General features: G+C 35.8%; 1 protein-coding gene across 1 annotated transcript in view; it reads right to left on the bottom strand.

The window, feature by feature from the left end:
• The window catches only part of DNAH9 (dynein axonemal heavy chain 9), a 466,635-nt gene that overhangs the window by 427,967 nt on the left and 13,521 nt on the right, over positions 1-25,147 (bottom strand). The window contains exons 6-7 of the mRNA XM_027850079.1: positions 23,190-23,423; positions 1,038-1,205 (exon numbers count right to left, since the gene is read on the bottom strand). Coding sequence (XP_027705880.1) covers positions 1,038-1,205; positions 23,190-23,423 — 402 coding nt within the window. The remainder of the gene's footprint in view (positions 1-1,037; positions 1,206-23,189; positions 23,424-25,147) is intronic.

Here is a 25,147-nt window from a genome sequence, read left to right as displayed (position 1 = left end):
TCAGAAAAACCTGGAAAGACATGTATGGACTGATGCTGAGTGAAGTGAGCAGAACTAGGAGAACGTTGTACACGGTAACAGCCACATTGTGGGATGACTAACTTTGATAGACTCAGCTCTTCTCAGCAATGCAAGGATCTAAGACATCTCCAAAAGTCTCATGATGAAAAATGCTATCCACATCCAGAGAAAAACTATAGAGTTTGAATGCAGATCAAAGCATACTATTTACTTTTTTTTGTTTTGTTTTGTTTTGTTTTGTTTCCCCTTTCTTGTGATTCCTCCTATGGGTTCTAATTCTTCTTTACAACATGACTAATGTGAAAATATGTTTGATAGGAATGTATATGTATAGCTTACATCAGATTGCACGCTGTCTTGGGAAGAGAGGAGGGGGGAGAAAAATTTACAACTCAAAAGCTTATGGAAGTGATTGTTGAAAACTAAAAATAAATTAATTAATAAAAAAATTTTAAAAATTTGGTTCCTTTTGTATCTCTTCTACCAAATTATCTTTCATAGTTCTATTTTTGTATAATAAATCTGTCATTTAATCTTTTAGAGCTACTTCTTTGGAGAAAATTCTACCTTATCTTTGAAGTTTTATATTCTGTATTTTTTTTTCAATTCTACAATAAGAGCTCTGATTTCTGACCTAATTTCATTTCTAAAATCTTATTTTAACAACTTTATTTCCTTTTTGAATCAACCTAGAGTTTCTTGCTGTTATTTCATGATCTCTAGGGAGACTTCAGAGTTCTCTCTTTAGTTTGAGAATTGGGGCTCATTTTCCTTCACAATTGCTTATACTATTCTGGACTTTCTTTAGGTTTTTATTCATCCTTCCTTCTGCCACTGTGAAACTCTTGGTTTATTTGCTTCTCCTAACTAATAAAGTACAGAGAGGAAGCAACATCTTACTTCTCCTTCAACAACAGAAAGAGAGAAAGATAGTGGGAGTAAGTACTGCAAGCAGATAGCTTAGTTATTTGCCCATCTAGAACACTGGATGTGAAACTATGAATCCCTTTACTTACTGTGTGTGTAAGGTCCAGACAATCATAGGAGCACTCTGAAAAGGTTTTGTACACATTCTGGAATTCCTCATACATGCTCTGGACCTGTTGACTCAAAGCATTCCCTCGAATTCCACTGAATTCAAGCTTCTCTAGCTTGAGAAAATCCAAGGCTGTCTTCAGAAGATTCTGTGGGGATGGTGAATAGTGGAATAATTAAAAGACCATTAACAGAGACGACTGCACTTTTATTGGTATAGGAAAAAGAATTAGTAAACTAGTTATCTGGGAAAAATCTAATACATGATAAATTTTAGAAACACTGTAAGACAAACTTTATTTGTCCATTTAAACTTCTACCAATATTCTATATTTACATATTAAGGAAAGGGAATTCAGAAGAGAACAGTAGATTTTAAAATTGAGTAGCTGGTTAAAAAGATTTTATTTGAAATTAGGATTTGAATTTCTATAACATGGTTTCAAATAAAGAAAGGAGTCAAAGGAGTGCAGCTAGTAAGAGCTAAGAAAAATGTATTTGCCTTAATCCTACAAAATGAAAAGAAATGGAGAGAGTAGGGAAATTGCCTACATTTATCCAATAACCTATATACCATAATGAGTAAAATGTAGAAAAGAGATAGCAGTTACATTGAGTTTACAAAAGAAAAAAATAATAAAACCAGTAACTGAATAAATAGTAAAATCTTCAGATTCCAATGTACATGCACAAATGAACAGAGTATTAATGACAAGGAAAATGTACTATAGTTCCTAAAACATCCAAGTCTCTCTCCATTCACAGAGCCACGTACTTAATTCAGGGCCTCATCACTTCTTACCTAGACATTTGCAAAGTACTCCAAACTGGTTTTCCTGCCTCAGGTCTCTTCCCACTCCAATCCATCTTCCACACAGCTGTCAAGGTGATCTTTAACCACACTTCTGACAATGTTAGTTCCCTTAGTAATGTTTAGTAGGTACTTATTTCCTCTGTATAAAATATAAACTCTTCTGTTTGGCTTTTAAAGCCTCAATTTGACCCTGACTTACCTTTTTAGTTGCATTATATATTATTCCTCTTCTCACACTCTATGGTCCACCTGATTTGACCTTCTTTCCTCATACATCTCTATGTCTTTGCACTGGCCATTCACCATACCAGAAATGCACTCCTTCCTCACCTCTGCCACACAGAATTAGCAACTGTCCACAGACACTACCCTCTCCATAAAGCCTTTCCTGATTCCCACAATTGCTAGTACCCAACCTCCCTACTTTATTTGAATTCTCGGCCCACAGGAGTGACTGTCCTGTCACTGATAACGCTTAACTTGACCAGATCACACCACACATTTCTGTCTGTCTTCCTCCCCTCCCTACTTTCATGCAGACTCTCATTTTGCAATTTAGTGCCCCCCCAAAACAAATAAAAAACCATTGATTCACTTGTAGGCAGGGTGTGGTGAAGTTCTATCCATAGGGTCCTAGGCCCATCTCTGCACCATTACCTCCACCTGACATCTTCTTTCACTCCTTATGTACATTAAAAAGAAGCCTCTTACTTATCTCTCTGTCACTCCCTTGCTGTCCTTAGCTGCTGCATTTGTTCACCCCTCCTACATTTCTGTTGCCTGAGGTATTTGAGAAGCAAATAATTTCTTCAGGTCTGCTTTCCTTTCTAAGAATGTTTTGAATGCCTCTTTATTATGGAACATTGATATTTTTTCATTTATGGTTTTATTTATGGTTATCAGATTTTCAGCATGTCTATCTCATCTATATCATGAGTTCTATTGCATTTTAGAACATACTATTCCATTCCCTCTTGAGTTTTCTGGTGGGTCTGATGGGAATGGGATCTGAACCCCTAAAAGGAAAAGACCTTGGGATCTAGACCCCAAAAAGGAAAAGCTCTGAACTTTCCCACATGGCCAAAGCTGTGGCATTTGCCTGAGGCTATAATCCTATCAACTGGCCTTTCATTATCTTTATGCCCAATCTCCCAATTCTCCTACCCTTAACCTAGCCTAGCCTTCCATTGCTTCTCTTCCAGATTGTCTTTCACTTCTGTGTATTTTCATTCCCATTGATTGTTTTCTTTTTGTTTCCTTGGTGAGACATCTTCATAGATTCAAGTTTTTCTATTTCATCAATTATTTCTACTGTGTACCACATATTCTCCTCTCATAATTCTCATTTCTCTTTTAAATAATGGAGAAACAGTATGATATAGTTCCATGTTCTCCTCAAAAGCAGCAATATCCTCTGTAATATAAAATGTCAAATAGTTTTCCTTTATTTTGCAGTATTTATTATTAGATGCCTGAACTCATTTACTAGATCTGGAGAGCATATTTCCTTCTGCTATTAATGCTTTCCATACTGGTTTATCTGCTTATGGTAAAGGTTTTTTGGTTTTCTTCCGCCTGAGATCTTTGTTGATTTCAGTCTTTCCCCTCTCATATTTTCCCCTATTGCTCACTTTTAGACTCCCTCTCCCCTCTAACAGATTTCCCTGGAGGCTAGCTCTCAATGTATCTTAGCCTCCTCCCATGCTGGACAATTCATGGTTCACCAGTCTAGTTCTCTAACCAACTGAACTGGGGAAAGATGCTGGAGATAACTGTCCCCAGTTGGCTGCTGAGATCTTTCGCTCAGGTTTCATGGAGTGATACACATCCCACGTATGGTATCCTGTCCCTTCCCATTTGGTTCTCAGTTCTCTGGTCCAGCACTACAGAGTATTACCATGTTGGTGCTATTACAATTTGGCGTGACTTCTGCCATATGAAGTTTAGAACTCCAAGGAGGGGGTAGTTCTGGTTATGGGGTTTAGCTCTATTTCAAGCCCAGGCACATGACTTGCCCTGTTCTCTCTGTTCCTCTGCTTTCCTGAGATCCTTTACAGAACAAAAAATGTTCTGCTGTGGTGCTAGTTATTGAGGCCTCAAAAAATTTCTGCAGTTTAGCACTTTGATCTCCATAGCATTAGAAAGAGGGAAGGGGTATAGAGATGTGGATTTGAGTTCTTTTGCAAGCCTGTGGGTCAGATTGCTTGTAATGTGGTTGATAGTGGGGAAAGGGGATGTGCAGTGAGCTTGAGTTAGGCTTTAGCTCATGGAGTTTTTACCTTCTTTTGAGCTCCTGATATCCTAGACCATAAAGAAAGCCAAAGTTGCTGTATATTTGGCACATAATTTCTGTTTTGGAGAGGTCTGAGAGGTCATGAATATTAGAGAAAATGTCTAGTCCTTCATCTTGTTGGTCATATGATTCAGTAGGTTTACTTTCCATAGTCAGAGAAGACAGATCAAAATAAAGACATTTAATGAAATGGTATAGTAAATACAATAGTTACAAAACATCTCTCTTATAAAACAAAGTGGTGGGACATACAATATCATTGATAAGAATAGACATACACAGAGCTCATAAAGAGAAAGGCACATAGTGAGGAATGCATATAGTAAAAATGACACACATCTTTTCCTCAGCAGAACTCAAATGTTTTTTCTCTTCTTGTGGTGTCTTCACAGTCCTGACTGTTCCCTCTAGAGAACAGTTTTGCTGGGCAGATCACTTCACTGGACTCCTTGGGCCTACACCTCTCAACTTGACCCTATAGTTAAATTCACTAGACCTGCTCTCTGCTGGGCAAAATATTTCCTAATGGGCAAGTTGAATGATGCCATTTCTATTGAGGGAAGGAGGAGAGAGAAATCCCCTTGCACCCTTGCTACACTCTGAAAAAGTTGAAGAGTAATTCCCTTAAAAAACTGTTCTTCTTTCCTATCTGGTTTTCTTCTCAGCTGCCAGAGATGACTTTCTTGATTCACTGAGTTAACTTCCTTAGAGACTGTAGCACTGGCTAACTGGCTTTTTAAAAGCCGGCAGAATTGTGGCTGATTCTTTTGTCAGCCAATAAATAGCCATTCTATAAATTCAACAAGTTGAAGGAGGTACTTTGTTATATTTTCTGAGAGAAATAAAGTGTCAGCACTACTTTACACTTATTGAAATCTGTGAATGGGCTCATTCACAGTTTTGCACTTTTTACAAGGCCACTCATAATATGAATTACTCTAGGTCTTATGATCTTTACAAGGTACAAAATGACTCAAAATATGAAAGTGGTACACTTTTTACAAGGTAATGATACAAGACCAGGCCAACTCTGGAAGAAAGGTAATACTTTAATATCTTATTTTCTCTGTAACCTCTCCCTTTCATTCTGCAATCTTATGAAGTGAGCTAAGGGGACCCTATTGATTAGAAGCCACTAATTAACCTCTACTACACTTTTTCATGATTTTTTTTCTTCAAGATCCATAACCCTTAGATTATCTCTTCACATCCTCTCTTCAAGTTATGTCTTCTTGTTTTGTACAGCTCTAGTATCCTTCTAATTTTGCTATTTTATTTTGTTGCTTTAATTTTCTTTCTGCCTTTCCATTAATCTATGGATTGTATTATAATTATTTTTTCAGAGAACCCCCTGTTATGGAGAGTCTTTGTCTTTGCTTTAAATTCTCTACTGTCTCGTTAAATTTGAGCCTTCCTTACAAGCTCTAAATTTCTATCCTTTTTTTCTTTAATACTTTCACTTAATTTTTTTCTGCTTTTCTGAATGATTTTGGAGCTTCTTAAACTGGTCTACTGTCATGTCAAGAGAGATGCAGACTTTTGTAATATTTGCACCTTAGGAAATTTTGATTCAAATTTCTTTGTTGTAATATTCTTATTCACTGAAATCTTTCTTTTCTTTGAATGTTTGTTGATTTGCCTCCTCAGTCAACTTTCATCTTTATCAATCACTGTACTATTTTTTCCTATAATGTCCTTGGTGTAATCATGCTTCTTATCATCACTACTTTCCTAAGAGGGTTATCAAACCACTGGTTTGATGAGAGGTAAGGGTGACCATTTGGGACATACTGCAAGAAGAGTTGAAGAAACTGCTATAGCTGAACCACCCAGTCCACTCTTCTGGGCTCAACCCTCCTCTCTAAATTTACTAACTTCAGTCCCCTAGAGTGATGAGGGGTGGGGGGAGGGAAGGATGTGAAGGGAAATGAAAGCTGGTGCTGATCATGATGGACTAGGTTGAAAGAGGGTTTGTCAGAACATCACTGACAGGAAACAGAAAATTTTGCAAATAATTTCCTCCTGCCTTTCTCAGACTCTTTCTTCTGGCTGCCTATTTCCTCCTATACAGTATCAAATGTGGGGCAGATAGGCATAGAGGATACAGAATTGACTTCAGAGTCTAGAAGGCATGGGTGCCAGTCTAACCTCTGAGCAATGGCAATGACCCTGGATGAATCACTCAACCTCTCGGTGCCCCAGGCACCTCTAAGATTGTAAAGTGCAGAGCAGGATCTGACCTGTATTAGTAAAGGGAGTTTCTTATGAAATTACATTTCTAACCAAAACAAGACAAAATTCAGTCTTAAATGGTTTATAGTGAGCAACACATTTCTGATTCTCTTCCTCCTTTACAATATTCTCCTCTAGGTTCTGTACTCCTTTCTTTTGCAACTCAATCACTTTCTTCCTCTCAAACCTCCAAGCTAGTGTGATCACTAGCCTCGACCCATGCCAGGAGTGGGACCCCATACATACACCACCACAGTACTGCCAAGGGGTTAACTCCAAAAACCATTGCCTAAAACTGCAGGAACACTGAGGTACATGGGACTCCTCAGGCCACCACAACCATCAGCTATGCAAGTAGATGGCATGGGAAGCAGTTGCCATTAGACCAAGAAGCTGATGACCTGGTTTTCAGTTATCTTTTCCTTTAAAAATTATCTTGTGATTGGTTCTTTCTGTCTTCTTCATTTTGTTGTCATTATTATTTAATCTGGGGATAATTTTCTTGTTTATTTGTGTGTGTGTGTGTGTGTGTGTGTGTGTGTGTGTGTGGTGCATGCATGCATGCATGCGCATGGATGCTGTGGGGTGAAGCTATGCCCTAGGTTACCTCTAATCTTGAGGCCTATGCCATACTCACTGCCATGCTATCGCACAAAATGCCACTGTCAGAGATGTAATATAGAACTAAATGGGCTACTGCCTGAGCTAACGTGGTATTACTTCTGTTCTTATGACAGGTTATTAAATATTCAGTGGAAGGTAGTTAAATTTGTTGTGCAACTCATGTGGTGAGGAAGTAAAACTGCAAATGAAGGCAAGCCTTTCATATTGTAGCCATATCTTCAAACCATAGAACAAACAGACCAACATAATGAACTCTGAAAAATTTATATTCAAGGCCAATACCAGTTAAGCATTTGCTGATGAAAATCTTCAAAGGTCATTTGAAAGAATATTTTCTTTATATTTTTTGCTGCTATTGACCTTATGAATATAATGGATTTCCACATAGCCATATGGTCCAGAGGAGCTAAAAGAAATGAGGCCCAATTAGACTGAAAATGAAAAGGAATACAGTAGCTCAAAATTGTGAAAAGAGCAAAAGAAAACAATGTGCATATGAGGTCAGCTTATTGATTTGCTCCCTGGTAATCACTTTTCACAAAAGCTTAGCAGGAAATCATTTTTTCCCAAGTCAAACATAACTTCAGAGCAATTTTGTAATGAATGAAATGGGAGCTTACTCAAAGCTGCTTACTGCATTGTGTGGAGAGATGTGGGTAGGAGTAAGAATTTAAACTATAAACAGTAGATCAGCAGATTTTATAATACTATTGCTAAAAATGTAAGCTGTGTTTTAGGGGGATAGCAGTGTACAGGAAGGCAATAAAAAGATAAATAAACTTGTATTTTCCTCCCCAAAATTAACCTATTCATTTAAATTAATACAATAAATACAATCTAATTCACAAACAAGTATATCCTGAGGAGTTCACCATACTTCACACTGGACATCATTCCTATACCTTACAAATCATTTTAGCAAGCATTCATTTCCCAATTTTCTGTTTCTAAGAGATTTTAGCAATTACATGTCTCTATATTTTATGTTACACTTGATATAACAATGAGAGGGCTATAGAAGTTTTCTGTTAGATTTTTCAAATTATCTCATATGATGTTGGAAAACACATGGAATTCACTTTGTTGGAGAATACTTCAGGTAGTGCTTTGCTCTACCAGATCTAATGCTTTTTCACAGTAGATAACACAGCTGTGTAGGATCTTGCATCCTTATATCTTTCTGGAAATTGTTGTTGACTGTTGACTATTATATTGTTAGCTGTTAACTATTTAGCATTTCATTTGTGAATGCCTGCCCATTCCCTTCTCACACCTTCATTAGGAAGGCACTTAATTTGTGTGTACACTATTCTGTTAAAAAATGTGTTAGAGAGGAGAAATTAGTCGTATGGTGTTGGTAGCTATTGATGCCATCTTAACTGTATTTTTTTCAGCATTAATACAATCAATGCTTTTCCCCAAATGTTCAGTATCTTCACCTTTTTCATACATCCTCAACACTCTAAAAACTGTGCCCATAGCACAAACCTCTGCTGTGTATACTTCATTTGGTTTAGCTACACTAACTTTCCCTACCCCCACCTCCCAGAGTGCCCTTTCCACATCTTCATGCAACAATGTGGGACTAAGTCCAAATGTGGTACATCATCCAACTGTCCTTTTTGGTGAAAAGTAAATTTGTCAGAGAAAAATCTTTGCAGATCTTTCCCATGTGTGTCTGTTATCTTCCTTCCGGTTTTATGGCCTTTGAAAGGCCTAAATGGCCTCTGAATGATTGCTTGGTTGGATCTCTTGACAAGCCTTTCTTAAAATGAAACTTACTTTTCCTTCTTCTGCTTCTCACTGTTAGATGATACTGCTCATAACCTTCTATTATCCTCTTATCTAAGATTATATAAATGAGTTTATTTTCTTCACTAGTATGATCCTTGGCTGCCATCTCTCTGCTAGACAAGTAAGACAAGTGTTTGCTGATTAGGAGATGTTTTAGGCTCTTTTGGTATTATTGTTATGGCAATTGATTTAGTATATCAAACTTTAATATGTGTGTATAATTTATATTTATAGAATTTATATGTATTATGCATGCAGAATTTACATATGTATGGAATTATAATTGCAGAATAGATCCACTCATTATTTAGGATTAAAATATTCATGGAGAGTCAAAGAAAAAAATTACCAAAACAACAAAAAGTTTCAACAAGAAAATGCAACATATCAAACCTTCTGAGATTAACCTGATCAAATCCTTTAAGGAAAATTTATGTCTCTAAACACTTTCCATCAGTAAGAGAAAGAAATAAAAGATCAATTAATTGGGCATAGAGCTAGAAAAAGGAGCTAAAAAGAACTATCAAAAATATTTTGCCTAATTATTTGTCAAACTGAGAATGTAGATGAAGTGAGTCAATATTTATAAAATTATAAAATGCCCTGATTAATAGAACAAGAAACAGATTAATTAAATAACCTAATTTTGAAAAATAAATTGAAAAAGTCATAAATGAACTCCTAAAGAGGAAAAATTGAATAGCACAGATGGATTTATAAGTAAATTCAAGTGAATTATATCAAACATTCAAAGAAAAAATGATTTCTATGTTACACAACAAACTGGTTGCAAAAATAGGAAAAAAGAAATAATCCTACTAATTATTCTGATATAAACAAAGCCTTGAGGCACCTATGTGGCACAGTGGATAGAGCACTGGTCCTGTGGATAGAGCACCGACCCTGCAGTCAGGAGGACCTAACTTCAAATACGACCTCAGACACTTGACACCGTAGGCAAGTCACCCCAATTGCCTCATGGAAAAAAACCCAAACAAACAAACAAACAAAAAAAACAAAAACCCTAAAGCCTTGATACCTAAAACAGGGAGTAACAAAACTGAAAAAGAAAGCCATAGAACAATATCCCCTAAAGTACACCAACACAAAAATATTAAATAAAATGTTACCAAAGAAATTACAACAATGTGTTAAAAATATGCTATGACCAGGTTGGATTTATGGCAAGGTTGCATAGTTGATTCAATATGAGGAAATGTGTCAACATAATAGATGATATTGATAAAACCAATAATAAAAATCACAATTACAGGTATGCCTCGGAGATATTGTAGGTTTGGTTATAGACTACCACAATAAAGCAAATATCTCAATAAAATGAGTCACATGAATTGTTTGGTTTCCCAGTGCACATAAAAGTTATGTTTACACTATACTGTAATCTAGTCATGTGTAATAGTATTATGTCAAAAATGTATGTACCTTAATTTAAAAATATTTTATTGCAAAAAATGCTAAATATGATCTGAGCCTTCAGCAAGTCATAATCTTTTGGCCGATGCAGGGATCAGAGTGGTGGTTGCTACACCAGCGTGTGGCTGTAACAATTTCTTAAAATAAAACAACAATGAAGTTTGCCACATCAATCCACTCTTCCTTTCACTTGAACATGTAGGTGCCATTGTAGGGTTATTAATTGGCCTAATTTCAATATTGTTGTATCTCAGAGAATATGGAGGGCTGAGGAAAGGGAGAGGGATGGGGAATGGCTGGTCCGTGTAGCAGTCAGAACACATGCAACATGTACTATTTAAGTTCACCATCTTTTATGGGTGCAGTTTGTAGTACCACCAAAACAATTACAATAGTAACATCAAAGATCACTGATCATGCATCACCATAACAGATAGAATAGTAATAAAAACATTTGAACTGTTGCAAGAATTATGAAAATGTGACACAGAGACATGACATGAGCACATGCTATTGGAAAACAGGCACCAATAGACTCGCTCAACACAGGGTTGCCACAAACCTTCAATCTGTAAATTTGCAAAGCACAATAAAGTAAAGCACAAAAAATCAAGGCACACCTGTATATTAATGGATAGGAAAACATAACAAAATCAAAATTGTTTCTATTAAAAACAATAGACGCATAGGAATAAATGAACTTTCCATAATACGTTAGCTGGTAAACCAAGAACCCACAAATGTAATGGAGAAAAGCTACAAGCCAGGGGTAGGGAACCTGTGGCCTTGAGGCCACATGTAGCCTTCTAGGTCCTTGGCGGCTGCGTTTTAACTGAGTCTAAGTTTTACAGAACAAATCATTTTATTAAGGGGATTTGTTCAGTGAAGTTTGGATTCAGTCAAAGGGTCACACTTGAGGACCTAGAGGGTCACATGTGGCCTTGAAGCCAAAGGTTCCCCACCCCTGTTAAAGGCTTTTGATAGGATCAGCAAGCAGGCAGCAAAACAAGGATGTTCATGGTCACCACTATTATATTGTTTCAGAAATGCTAGCTACAGCCATAAGAGAAGAAACAAAACTATTGTGCTTTTTTTGTGATTTATCTAGAAAACCACATATAGTAAACTAAAACCTAATTGGAATAATAACTTCAACAGAATAGCGAGATATAAAAATAAATTTAGATAAACTAAAAACATTTCTCTATATTACTAATAAAACCCAACAGGAAGAAATAAAAAGAGAAATTTAATTTAAAAACTACATATATAGCAGAATGTATAAGATATTTAAGCATCTACCTATCAAAACACACATAAGAATTATATGAATCTAAATACAAAACAAATCTTACAGAAATACAGACCTAAATAATTAGAGAACTGTTAATTGCTCATAGTTAGGCCTTACCATAAAAATGACAATACTATCTAAATTAATTTACTTACTCAATACCAATCAAACTACTGAAGAATTGGTTTAGAGAGTTAAAAAAAATCATCTAGAGCAGGGGTTCCCAAACTTATTTGACCTACTGCCCCCTTTAAAAAAAACTGCTCAGCACCCCTCTGGAAATTTGCTTTCTTTAAACCCTTTAACCTATTTTTAAAAATTTGTGTCATTTCAAAAAAATATAATTTTTTTTAAAATGACACATCTTAAATTTAATAATTTGTTGTAAATTTGTGGCTTTTTCCTGCACTGAAATTTTGATGACACAACATTACATCACCTAACTATATAGCATCATATTGTAAACAAGTCATTACATGCACATATTCCTGCCAATGTACTCTGGATTTCCTGATAATGCATGACAGGCTTGCCTGCCAACACTTGCTTGTTAAGAACTGCAGGTGAACTTGACCATTAATGGGTTATAACTTGCATTTTGTGTGTTTATTTGGAAAATAATGTAATCACTACAACTTTAGCTCTGTTACACAACAGATGAAACATATATGAACAGCTTTTCAAAATTTTCTTCTGTTCTTCCCTTATGCTTCCACTGTCCCCTTAATTTTATTCAATGCCTCCCAATTGCATCTGAGGCTATTACTGCCCCACCCCTCCCCTGGGGGCAGTATCACCAACTTTGGGAACCTATGAAATCTAGAGGAATAAAAGGTAAAAGGAAATTAAAAAAAAAAAAGGAGTAGGAAGGGAACCAAATAGTGACAGATCTTAAACTACACTACAAAGAAGTAATCATCAAAACTATTTGGTACAGGCTTTTTAAAAAGTGTATAAATGAAACAGCTTAGGAACATAACACATAGAAGCAAACAAAAATAGTAATATATTGATAAATAAATACAAAGACCCCAACTACTATGGTTAATTTTTTTAAACTGCTGGGGAAGATGGAAAACATTCTGTCCAAAATTAAGATTAGATCAACATCTCACACCATATACCAAGATAAACTCCAGAGGTATAAATGATCTAGATATAAAAATTCCCATCAAAAACAAATTAGAAGAACAAAAAATGAAATATCTTTTTCAACTACAGAAAGGAGAAGACTTCAACACAGACAACAGATCAACAGGATCGTGGAAAATGAAATGGACAGTTCTGATTCCATAAAATTGATCTTTTTATGTAAATAGAATCAAAACACTTGAAATTAATAAGGAGAGTTAAATGTGGGGAAAATAAAAGAATCTTTGCAAAAAGCTTCTCTGATTAAATTAGAAATCCAGGATATAAAAGGAACTGATTCAAATATATAGGAGTAAAAACAATTCTTCAACAGATAATGATCAAAGGATGTAAACAGTTTTCAAAGAAAGAAATTTCAACACCCTTATGAGAAAATGCTCCAACTCCAATAATTAGAAAAATGTAAATTTGAAAGAAAAAAACACTCTGCAAATCCACCTCCTACCTATTAGATTGGTACCAATGATTGAAAAAGACTGGGGACTGCAGTAAACAAACACATTGATGCACTAATGGAGCTATAAATTAGTCCAACCATTCTGAAAAGCAATTATGTATGTTTTCTGCTCAAGCAGGGAAAAAAAGTCATTAAACTTTGATGCATCAATAATATTAGCAGAAATATACCTCAAAGAAATTTTTTTAAAGGTAAAGAACAAAATTATTTAGAGCAGTTTTTTTTAATTTAGGGTTTTTTAGCTATTAAAAAATCCACTCTTTCCTACCCCTTTCTCATTCAAATTGAAAAAAAAAAGAAAAAAGAAAAACAACCGTCTGTAACAAATATGTACAGTCAAGCAAAACAAATCCCTACCATGTCTAAATATGTAGCTCTAAATATGCAAATAGAGTGCATCATCTTTTTGTTTAGAGGTGGATAGAATGTTTCACCTATCATGTCCTTTAGAATCATGGTTGGTCATCCATTGATCAAAATTCTTATATGTTTCAAAGTCATTTGTCTTTAAAGTGGTGTTGTACAAACTATTTGACTGGTTTGGATCACTTCATCTGTTATCAATTCATACAAGTCTTCCTAGAGTAGAATTCCATTACATTCATATAGCATAATTTGTTCAGCCATTTCCCAAATGATGGGCATGCCTGCAGTTTCCAGTTCTTTGGTACCACAAACAAGCTGCTACAACTATTTTTGTACCAATGGGTCCTTTTCTACTTTCTTTGACCTCTTTCTAATATAGCCGTAATGGTGGTATAACTGCATCAAAGTGTACACACATTTTTCTAACTTTAAAGGCCTGGTTTTAAATTGCTTTACAGAATGAATAGACCATTTCACATCTTCACATACAGTGCATTAATATGCCTGTTTTCCTTAAGCCTCTCCAATGTCTATAATTTTCCTTTTGAATTTTTCTCCATAAAAACTGCTTGTTCATATCTTTTGGCTATTTGTCAATTGGGAATCTCTCTTATCCTTATACATTTAAATCCTCACATATCTTGAAAATGAGATTGTTATCAGAGAACCTTGCTGCAAAGAATTTTCCGTAGTTAGTCCCTTATAATTTTATCTTCATTAGCTTTGTTTGCACAAAACCTTTTTAATTTTATATAATCAGAATTGTTGATTTTATATTCTGTGATTCTGTCTTTACATTGTTAGATACAGAGGATCAGGAAAGTAAAATGGATAATTTTGATTACATGAAATTAAAAAGGTTTTGCACAATCAAAATGCAGTCAAAATTAGAAGTAAAACAGAAAACTAGGGAAATTTTTTTACAGCAAGTTTATCTCATGTAAAATACTCACAAATATGTAGGGAACTGAGGCAAATTTATAAAAATATGAGCCATTCACCAACTGAAGAATGGTCAGTGGAAATGAACAGGCAGTTTTCAGTAGAAAAAACTTAAGCTATCAATAGTCACATGAAAAAAAATGCTCTCAATTACCATTGATTACAGAAAAGCAAATTAAAACAACTCTTGAGATACCACCTCACAATTATGAGATCGGCTAACATGACAGAAAAAGAAAATGACAAATGCTAAAGGGGATGTGGAAAAATAGGGACGGTGAGGTCAAAAAGAAATAATTTCAATACAGTAGATCCACATTTGAGATTATACAAGATTTAGCAGCTACTATAATAAATAAACAGAGGGCTTGTAATGTATTCAGAAATGCAAAAGAGCCAGGCTTAGAACCAAGAATAACCTACACAACAAAAATAAGTACAATTTTGCAGCGAGAAAAAGTACTTTTAATGAAATATAGGACTTTAAAGCATTCATTATGAAAAGACCAGAGTTGAATAAAAAAGAAATTGACATTTGAACACAGGATCAAATAAAAGCAAAAAAGATAAACATGAAAGAAGCCCAAACAAAGGTCTAAAAAAAGTTAAACTGTTTACATTCCCATACGGGACAATTATACATGTGAACCCACAGAATTTTATCATTACTAGGGCTATAAGAAAGAATTTAATTAGACAGAAGGCCTGGGCATGGTTCTATTATATTAGGATGATCTCAAAAGAAGAATGGAAAGGTAAGAAGGAGTGATGCACTGGGAGAGGGGGGAGGAAGAAAAATAGGGGAAATTATCTTACATAAATGGGGAATGCAAGAAAGAATTTATTAAATGGAGGGGAGAATGAGGGCAACACTTGGTCATTGGTTTAAGGAGGAAAGAATGTATGTACACATATTTGGGTATAATATTCCTGGGAGTTTTCATTTTGAGATTTCTTTCAGAAGGCAACCAGTGGGTTCTTTAAGTTTTCACTTCGCTCTCTAAGTCTAAGCTTTCTGGGCAGTTTTCTTTTATTATTTCTTTAAGTATGATGTCTAGGCTCTTTTTTTTATTCATGGCTTCCAGGTAGCTCAGCAATTTTAAAATTACTTTTCCTTGATCTATTTTCCAGATAATTTGTTTTCTTCTAGGAGATATATCACATTTTCTTCTTCTTCTTCTTCTTCTTCTTCTTCTTCTTCTTCTGACTTTGTTTTATTGTTTATTGAAGTGTCATGGAGTCATTATGTTCCACTTGGTTTATTGCAATATTTTGTACCTCTTTTACCAAACTGCTAATTCTCTTCAAAATTTTCTTGTACGGCTTTCATTTCTTGTCCCAGTTTATTATCTACTTCTCTTAACTGATTTTTAAAATCATTTGTTTACTTTTGAAAAATCTCTTTAATTCCTCTTGGAATTCTTATTGGGTTTGTGTCCAATTTGTATTTTTCTTTGAGGCTTTGCTCGTAGATGTTTTCAGTCACTGTCTCCTGTATCTTTATCTTTATTTCTCATCACCAAAGTAACTTTTTGTGATCAGTTCTTTTTTTACGTTTCCTCATTTTTCCATCCTGTTTATTGATTTTGGACTTTATTTTGTGTTGGGCTCCATTCATCTCTAGAGGGGAACATTTAAACTAACCTTTTGTATTTTACGTCCTTCTGCTGCTTTCAGTCTATCTGAGTGCTTGTAAGTTTTTAGTGCTTCCAAAGTGGTGTAATCCAGGGAGGTGTTTGTTCACTGCCCTCTTGATTTGTATTCCTGACTTGAGTTTGGGTATGTTGGCTTATGTGTAGTTGTTTCCATAAACTGCTCCAGTTAGCCCACTGGGAGGTTCTACATTTCTAGAGTGACTAAACTGCTGACTTCTTCTTGTTTGTGGTCACTTGCCCTGATCTATTTCACTTCAAGTTTGTGTGGGGGGCTAAAGGTTAGGACTGAATCCTTACTCTGTTCTTGGGTTCACAGCTATATAGCTACGACTCTGGAGCTTATTTTTTGCTCCTTACACAGATAGGGCCCTGCTCCTTCATGACTACAACCATTCTCTCCGCCCTGAAACTGATATTCAAAACTGGGCAATGCGCAATAGATCTGTCAGATGGCACATATTCCTGTACCCAGTGCTATTTCAGGGGTCTTCTGGGCTCCCTTTTTCTGTTCAGTCTTTTGTCCTTGGATCGTTGGGCTACTCCTTGCTGCTGCTACAGACACAGTCCGCCACTTCCACCTGATGCAACACTGCTACTGATGACTAGCCCTCATTCCAGTGTGTGCAGACCTCTATTTTTTTATTCCTAAGCTGACTTGGACTGGAAAATGACTCATTGGCTTTTTATTAGCTTCTCCTATCAGAATTCAGTCTGGCACATTTTCTGGGGTTGTTGCAGTGGAGGTGTATTGGAAGAGCCAGGCAAAAACGCTGGTTCTCACTTGGTTATCTTCAAGACAGTTCTAAAGAACCTGTTACAAGGAATATCTCTGTGGGGAGGGTAGTGGGATTGATGAAGGAGGAAATCCGTGTGATGGAAAAACAAAGATATCAATAAAAACTATTTTTAAAAACAAAAAGATTAGAAGAGAGAGATCACAACGATATTCAAGTCATCAGATAGTTTAAACTAGGGCAAATACCAATTGCTACATATTATGCTTCTCTGCTTATAGATACAGAAAAATGAGCAAGAATAGTGAATATTTTTGGAAGAGTAAAGTTTGGGGTGAGAATAGGAGCTGATGATCTTTAATATGTATTGAACATTGACACATATCAGGTATCAAACATTTGCACTAGAATTGCCATTTCAGTTTAAAACTAGATAATTAATGAACATACCCAGGACCAAAGCCCAAGTCTAAATAGTTATTTGGTAACAGTCACATCTGATAGAGAAAATGTTGAGTTACCATGCTTCCTTTAGATAGAAATTGCAAGTGATAGAAGGTGTATTTAAGGAAAAGCAGTGATTTCAGTTGGTGCCCTACTGGAACATCTGCATATGAGGTCACTCCACTGTTTCATTTTTAAGATAGGTTAGCAACTGTCAAGATCAAGTTGCAGTTAGAAGGTGGGGTAATCAGTCATTGTCATAGTTGTTCAGCTATTGATATAGCAGGGATACTGAGAGAATATAGGGGATTTAAGAGCCATCACTGTAATGGGAAAAAGAGGAAGAATTTTATTTGCAAGGTTATGATCATAATAAAGAAGTGGGGAAAAATTAAGGATTAAGTGGCAGGGATACTGGGGACAATTTAGCATTACAAATCTGCAACTGAGATTTTAGGAATGAGGGAAGTGGGAACATAGAAGTTAATGGGAGTGTATGCTTCCTTTATAGACTTAGAACTGGAAAGTGATATAAAAGAAAGATGTATTTAGGGAGTTGCAGAAATACAAGAGAGTGATATATGCTAGTGTACTCATATACACAAATACACAATGGACAGCCACTGAGAACCAAATCTGGCTGGCTGGTGATCACTTTCTCTCTCTCATGTTTAATATGATTGTACATGTGTAGCCTATATAAGATTGCATGCCACAACTTGTTCAGATATTCCACAATTCATGGGCATCCCCTCAATTTCCAATTCTTGGCCACCACAAAAAGAACTGCCATAAATATTTTTGTAGGTGTGGGTCATTTTCCCACTTTTATGAGTTCTTTGGGATACAGACCTAGAACTGGTATCACTGGGTCAAAGGATAGCCTTTTAGGGATAGTTCCAAATTGCTCTCCAGAATGACTGGATCAATTCACAACCCACCAACAATGCATTAGTGTTCCAATGTTCCCACATCTTCTCCAACATTTATTACCTTCCTGTTTTGTCATGTTAGCCAATCTGATAGGTGTGATGTGGTACCTCAGAGTTGTTTTAATTTGCATTTTGCTAATCTATAGAGATTTACAGCATTTTTTTCATGTGACTATAGCTAGCTTTAATTTCTTCATGTGAAAACTGCCTGTTCATTTCCTTTGACCATTTATCAGTTGCAGACGAACTGTATTTTTATAAATTTGACTCAGTTCTCCATATATTTTGAAAATGAGGCTTTTATCAGATACACTGTAAAAATTGTTTCTCAGCTTTCTGCTTCTCTTCTAATCTTGGTTGCATTACTTTGTGCAAAACTTTTTTAATTTAATGTAATCAAAATTATCCATTTTGCATTTCATAATGTTCTCTATTTCTTGTTTGGTCATAAATTCTTTCCTTCTCTATAGATCTGGCAGGTAAACTATTCCTTGCACTCTTGGTCTGCTTATAGTATCATACTTTATATCTAAATCATGCACCCATTTTGACTTTATCTTGGTATATGGTGTAAGATGTTGGTCAATGCCTAGTTTCTGCCATACTATTTTCCAGTTTTCCCAGCAGTTTTTGTCAAATAATGAGTTCTTATCCCAGAAGGTGCAATCTTTGGCTTTATCAAAAAGTAGATTACTACCATCAACTACTATGTCTTGTGTACCTAACCTATTCTACTGATCCACTATTCTATTTCTTAGCCAGTACTAGTTCTTAGCCAGTTTTGATGATTGCTGCTTTATAATACAATTTTTAGATCTGGTACAGCTAGGCCAACTTCCCTTGCACTTCCTTTCATTAATTCACTTGATATTCTTGACCTTTCATTCTTCCAAATGAATTTTGTTATTATTTTTTCTAGTTGTATAAAACAATTTTTTGGTAGTTTGATTGGTATGGTACTAAATAGGTAAATTAATTTAAGTAGAATTGCCATTTTTATTATATTAGTTCAACTTCCCCATGAGCAACTGATGTTTTTCCAATTGTTTAGATCTGACTTTATTTGTGTAAAAAGTGTTTTGTAATTGTTTTCATGCAGTTCCTAGGTTTGTCTTGGCAAGTAGACTCTCAAATATTTTATATTGTCTATTGTTACTTAGATGGAATTTCTCTTTCTATCTCTTGCTGTTCGGCTTTGTTAGTAATATGTAGAAATGCTGATGTTTTGGGTAGGTTTATTTTATATCCTGCAACTTTGCTAAAGTTGTTAAAGATTTCAAGTAGTTTTTTTTAGTTGATTCTCTAGGATTCACTAAATATACCATCATATCATCTGCAAAGAGTGATAGCTTTGTTTCTTTGTTGCCTATTCTAATTCCTTCCATTTCTTTTTCTTCTCTTATTGCTAAAACTGACATTTCTAGTACAATATTAAATAGCAGTGGTGATAATGGACATCCTTGTTTCACCCCTGATCTTAATGGAAATGGAAATACTTCTAGCTTATCTTCATTACATACAATGCTTGCTGATGGTTTTTGATGGATGCTACTTATCATTAAGGAAAACTCCATTTATTCCTATGCTCTCTAGTGTTTTTAATGGGAATGGGTGCTTTATTTTGTTAAAAAGCTTTTTCTACATCTATTGAGAAAATCACAATTTCTCTTAATTTTGTTATTGATATAGTTAATTATGTTGATAATTTTATGAATAATGAATCAGCCCTGCATTCCTGGTATAAATACTACCTGGTCATAGTGAATTATCCTCATGATCAGTTGCTATAATCTCTTTGCTAATATTTTATTTAAAATTTTTTTGCATCTATATTCATTAGGGAAATTGGACTATAATTTTCTTTTTGTTTTGGCTCTTCCTGGTTTAGGTATCAGCACCATATTTGTATCATAAAAAGAATTTGGTAGGACTCCACCTATTTTTCAAAATAGCTTATATAGTATTGGAATTGATTGTTCTTTAAATGTTTGATAGAATTCACTAGTAAATCCATCTGGCGCTGAGATTTTTTCTTAAGAAATTCATTGATGGCTTGTTCAATTTCTTTCTTCTGAAATGGGGTTATTTAAGTATTTTATTTCTTCTCTTGTTAATCTGGGCAATTTATATTTTCTTAAATATTCATCCATTTCACTAAGGTTGTCAGAATTAGATTTATTGGCACACAGTTGGACAAAATAGCTCCTAATCATTCTTTTAATTTCCTCTTCATTGGTGGTGAACTTACCCTTTTCATTTTTGATGCTGGTAATTTGGTTTTCTTCTCTCTTTTTTAAATCAAATTAACCAAAGTTTATCTATTTTATTGTTTGTTTTTTTTTCATAAAATCAGCTCTTAGTTTTGTTTATTAGTTCAATAATTTTCTCAATTTCAATTTTGTTAATCTCTCCTTTGGTTTTCAGTATTTCTAATTTGGTATTTAATTGAGGATTTTTAATTTGCTCTTTTTCTAGCTTTTTTAGTTGCATGCCCAATTCATTGATCTCCTCTTTACCTATTTTATTCACGTAAGAATCTAGAGATATGCAATTTCCCCTAAGAACTCCTTTGGCTGCATCCCATAAGTTCTGGTATTTTGTGTCATTACTGTCATTCTCGTGGATGAAATTATTGATTGTTTCTATGATTTGTTGTTTCACCCACTCATTCTTTAGGATCAGATTATTTAGTTTCCAATTAATTTTTAGTTTATCTTTCCATGGCCCTTTATTACACGTAACCTTTATTGCATCATGATCTGAAAAGGATACATTTAATATGTCTGCTGCTATAAATATTTTTGTACATGTGGGTCCTTTTGCCATTTGTATGATCTCTTTGGGATATAGCCCTAGAAGTGTTATTGCTTGGTCAAAGGGCATGCACATTTTTATAGCCCTTTGGGCATAGTTCCACAAAATGACTGGATCATTTTACAAATCCACCAATAATGCATTAGTGTTCCAATTTTCCCATATCTTCTGGTGGATTCTTTAAATGACTATTTTACTTTCTGGTTCTAGGACCTCAGGGCAGTTTTCCTTGATAATTTCTTAAAAGATGCTCCTTCTTTGATCATGGCTTTCAGGTAGACCAATAATTCTTAAATTATCTCTCCTGGATTTTTTTTTTCCAGGTCAGTTGCTTTTACAATGAGATATTTTACATTTTTTCTATTTTTTCATTCTTTTGATTTTGTTTAACTCTTGATGTCTCATGGTGACTAGCTTTCTCTTGCCCATGTCTAACTTTTAACGAATTGTTTTCTTCAGTTAGCTTTTGCACCTCCTTTTCCATTTGGCCAATTCTATTTCTTAAGAAATTCTTATCCTCAGTGAATTTTTGTGCCTCCCTTTCCATTTGGCTAGTTCTAATTTTTAAGGAGGTCTTCTCTTCAGTGCATTTTCATACCTCCTTTTTCATTCAGCCAATTGTATGTTTTAAGGAGTTATTTTCTTAAGTCAATTTTTGTCCTTCTTTTTCCAAGCTATTGACTCTCTCTTGCATACCTCTCATTTCTTTTCCTAATTTTAAAATCCTTCTTGAGCTCTTTCAAGAAGGCTTTTTGGGCTTGGGACCAATTCATATTTCCCTTTGAAGTTTCAGATGTAGATATTTTGACAATGTTGTCCTCTTTTGAGTTTGTGTTTTGATCTTTCCTGTCACCATAATAATTCTCTATGCTTAGTGTTCTTTTCTGCTTTTTGCTCAATTTTTTGCCTATTTCCTGGCTTTTAAAGTTGAGCTCTCCTTCTGGAATACACGGGGTACTATCCTAAGCTTCTTGTGCTGGGAGCCAGGGGCCTTGTCACTGGTTATGTGTTCTGGTGCCTCAGGTGCTAGCAGCTTACCTGGTGCTGAGCTGGGGTCCTAGTGGTGGTGTCTAGTGAGTGCTGAGATCAGGGGTTTTTCCTGTGTTTCCCCAGGGCTGTGCTGAAGCACATGGAGGTTCAACTGCTGGAGGATGCCTGCCTTCCCAGAGAGCTGTGCTGAGGCTTGGTGTGGAGGGAATGGCTGCTAGAAGACACCTGCCCACCCAGGACTGTGTTGAAGCATGGAGAAGTTGGCCACTGGAGGATGCCTGCCTACTTGGGTCTGCCCCAGATCTCATGTGGTTCTCTGAGATGGAGTATGCTGGTTCCCCTGGCTATGCCATGTAGAGGGTCCTGGTGTTGGTATTTGCCTGCTTTACCACCCTGAGGCTCAGAATCTCCCACTGGTTTGCTGAGGTGTGGTTTGCTGCTGGCTTGCTGGGATGCCTCCCATCCTGGACTGTACTCCCCTTTTTACTCAAGTGAAACAGATCTTTCTTGGCAATCCTCCAAGTTTCCCAGGCTAAAAGACTGCCCTGTCTTTCAGCTCTCTCCACTGTTCCAGGATTTTTCCTGGGCCACTATTTTTTGGGGGGTTTTAGAGGTCAAAAAGGAACAGTGAGAGAGATTTACTGCTTACTCTGCCATCTTGGCTCCTGGAAGTCCCCTCTTCCAGCTCATTTTACAGATGAGGAACTGAGGCAAACAGGGTTAAATAACTTCCCCAAGGTCACACAGCTGGTAAGTGTCTGAGGCCAGATTTGAACTTAGGAAGATGTATTCCTGATTCCTGATTCCAAGCCTAGTACTACCTAACTACCTATACTCGTATTTTATACTGGTACTTTAGCTAAAATTAAATTTGTATTGTATATCAGTAAGTCAAGAACACAACATCAAATAAAAGCAACTCTTCTTTCATGTATTGTATATTACCCAACTCTTTGAGCATTCTTCTTAAGTGTTTCTATGAATCTCATTAACTGAATTTTGTTTTCAAGGCCATAGCTATTTTATGATAAATAATAAATTTACATATTTACTGAGTACTTATATATTCTTCAAAACAGAAATGACTCATGCATCAATTGTTTTTCTACTTTTTGGATGTGTATCCCTTACTTATTTAGCTGAGATCCTGGCTAGTACCCACCTCTACCATCTTGAGTCTCCTCAGGAAGCTGTTCAGTCGCACAAAGACCATAGAAGAATTAAAATCCCATTCCCTGACCTCCTGGTCTTGTTTGAAGTAAGTCTTGAGATTATCTCTTCTGTCTTCAAACATCTCTTTGGAAAAGTTAAGGATGTCCATTACCACCTGTATTTTTCTCTGACTCTCTTCTATCTCTCCTTTCAGGAGATCTTCTGGGCTAAGATAAATGCATGCCTGTAATGACAAAAGGTAAGCATTAAATCACTAGATTGCAAGAATATGATACTTTATTATATTTATTTGTGCCAACTGCATATGAAAAATTGTTTTCCAGGTTGTCATTCTACCTTCAATGCCACTGCTCACTGAAGAAATAAGCCTCGACAAAAGTTGTCTCGATTTTATCTTTAGTACTATCACACAGAAGCCCCCAAATACATTCTATTTACCAGTTTAATATTTTTAAATACCTCAATACTGAAAAGTAGAAACTTCAGTCTTTTCTTAGGAACTAGGCTATCCATTAGGGCAGGTAGATTGTATAGTGCGTAGAGTGCCAGGTCTGGAGTCAGAAAGACTCATCTTCCTGAGTTCAAATCTGGCCTCAGATATTTACTGTGTGACCCTGGGCAAGTAACTTAACCCTGTTTGCCTCAGTTTTCTCATCTGTTAAATGGGCTGGAGAAGGAAATGGCAAATCACTCCAGTATCTTTGCCAAGAAAACTCCAAATGGAATCATAACAAATTGGACACAAATGAACAACAAAAGCCAAACCTCAGCCTTCGATCAATCCCACTATTCACCACCTCTGCTGCATACATGCTGCTGAATGAAGGTGGAGAAAATCATGCAAGTATTCTGTGTCCATTACAAATTTATGTTACTCACACACACACACACACACACACACACACACACACAAAGTCCTACAAAATGCATTGATATCTTGGCATCAAACTACTAAGATTCACTCAAATTTAATAAAACAAATTATAAAATGTTACAAAAATAAAAGAAAAAGTTAAATAAAAAAACAAATTCATGTTTCACAATCTCATATGGGTTCTCACTAATGCTAGGCAATCACTCTATACCTGTTTTATCAACTTATCAACTCTCCACTGTGACTCTTCCAAATATTTTTATTTCTCCTCAAATCTCCCATGGTCTCCCTATCCCCTACCCTCTCAGCTGAGAAACTTACCTCATACTTTACAGAAACAATTAAGGCCATTCACGATGAGCTCCTCCTTTAAATCCTCATCTCCTATCACTCATACCTTCTGTCACCATCTCCTCCTTCACGCTTTTCTCACATGATAAGGTGGTCTTGCTTCTTATCAAGGCTAATAACTCTACCTTCTCAAGTGATCCCATTCCATCCTATCCCCTCTAACAGATTACACCCTCAGTCATCCCTACTCTTTCATTTATTTTCAATCTCTCCCTATCTACTGGCTCATTCCTTACTACTTACAAATATTCCCATGTCTCCCACATCCTGAAAAAAACCACTCACTTGATCCTTCTATCTCTGCTAACTATTGACCTATATCTTTTCCATTCTTTCTAGCTAAATTTCTCAAAAAGGCTGTCTTTAATAAGTGTTTCCACTTTCTCTCTTCTCACTCTCTTCTTAACCCTTTACAATCCAGCTTCCAACCTTATCATCCACTGAAATTGCTCTCTCCAAAGTTAGCAATTATCTTTTCTTTGCCAAATTCAATGGCCTTTTTTCAACCCTCATTCTCCGTGACCTCCCTGCAGCCTCTGATACTGTTGGTCATTCTCTCCTCCTTGTTACTTTCTTCTCTGCAGGTTTTCAGGAGATCATTCTCTTCTTATTCTTCTCCTATGTACTTATCTGACTGCTCCTTCTCATTTGCTGGATCTTCCTCCAGATCATGCCTTCTAAACAAAGGTATCCTTCAGGGCTCTGTCCTGGGCCCTTTTTTC

Source organism: Vombatus ursinus, unplaced genomic scaffold, assembly GCF_900497805.2.
Source record: "Vombatus ursinus unplaced genomic scaffold, bare-nosed wombat genome assembly UNPS02008996.1, whole genome shotgun sequence".
NCBI classification, from domain to species: domain Eukaryota; kingdom Metazoa; phylum Chordata; class Mammalia; order Diprotodontia; family Vombatidae; genus Vombatus; species Vombatus ursinus.
Note: the sequence above shows the minus strand (reverse complement) of the source record. Positions and strands in the feature narration are given on the sequence as shown.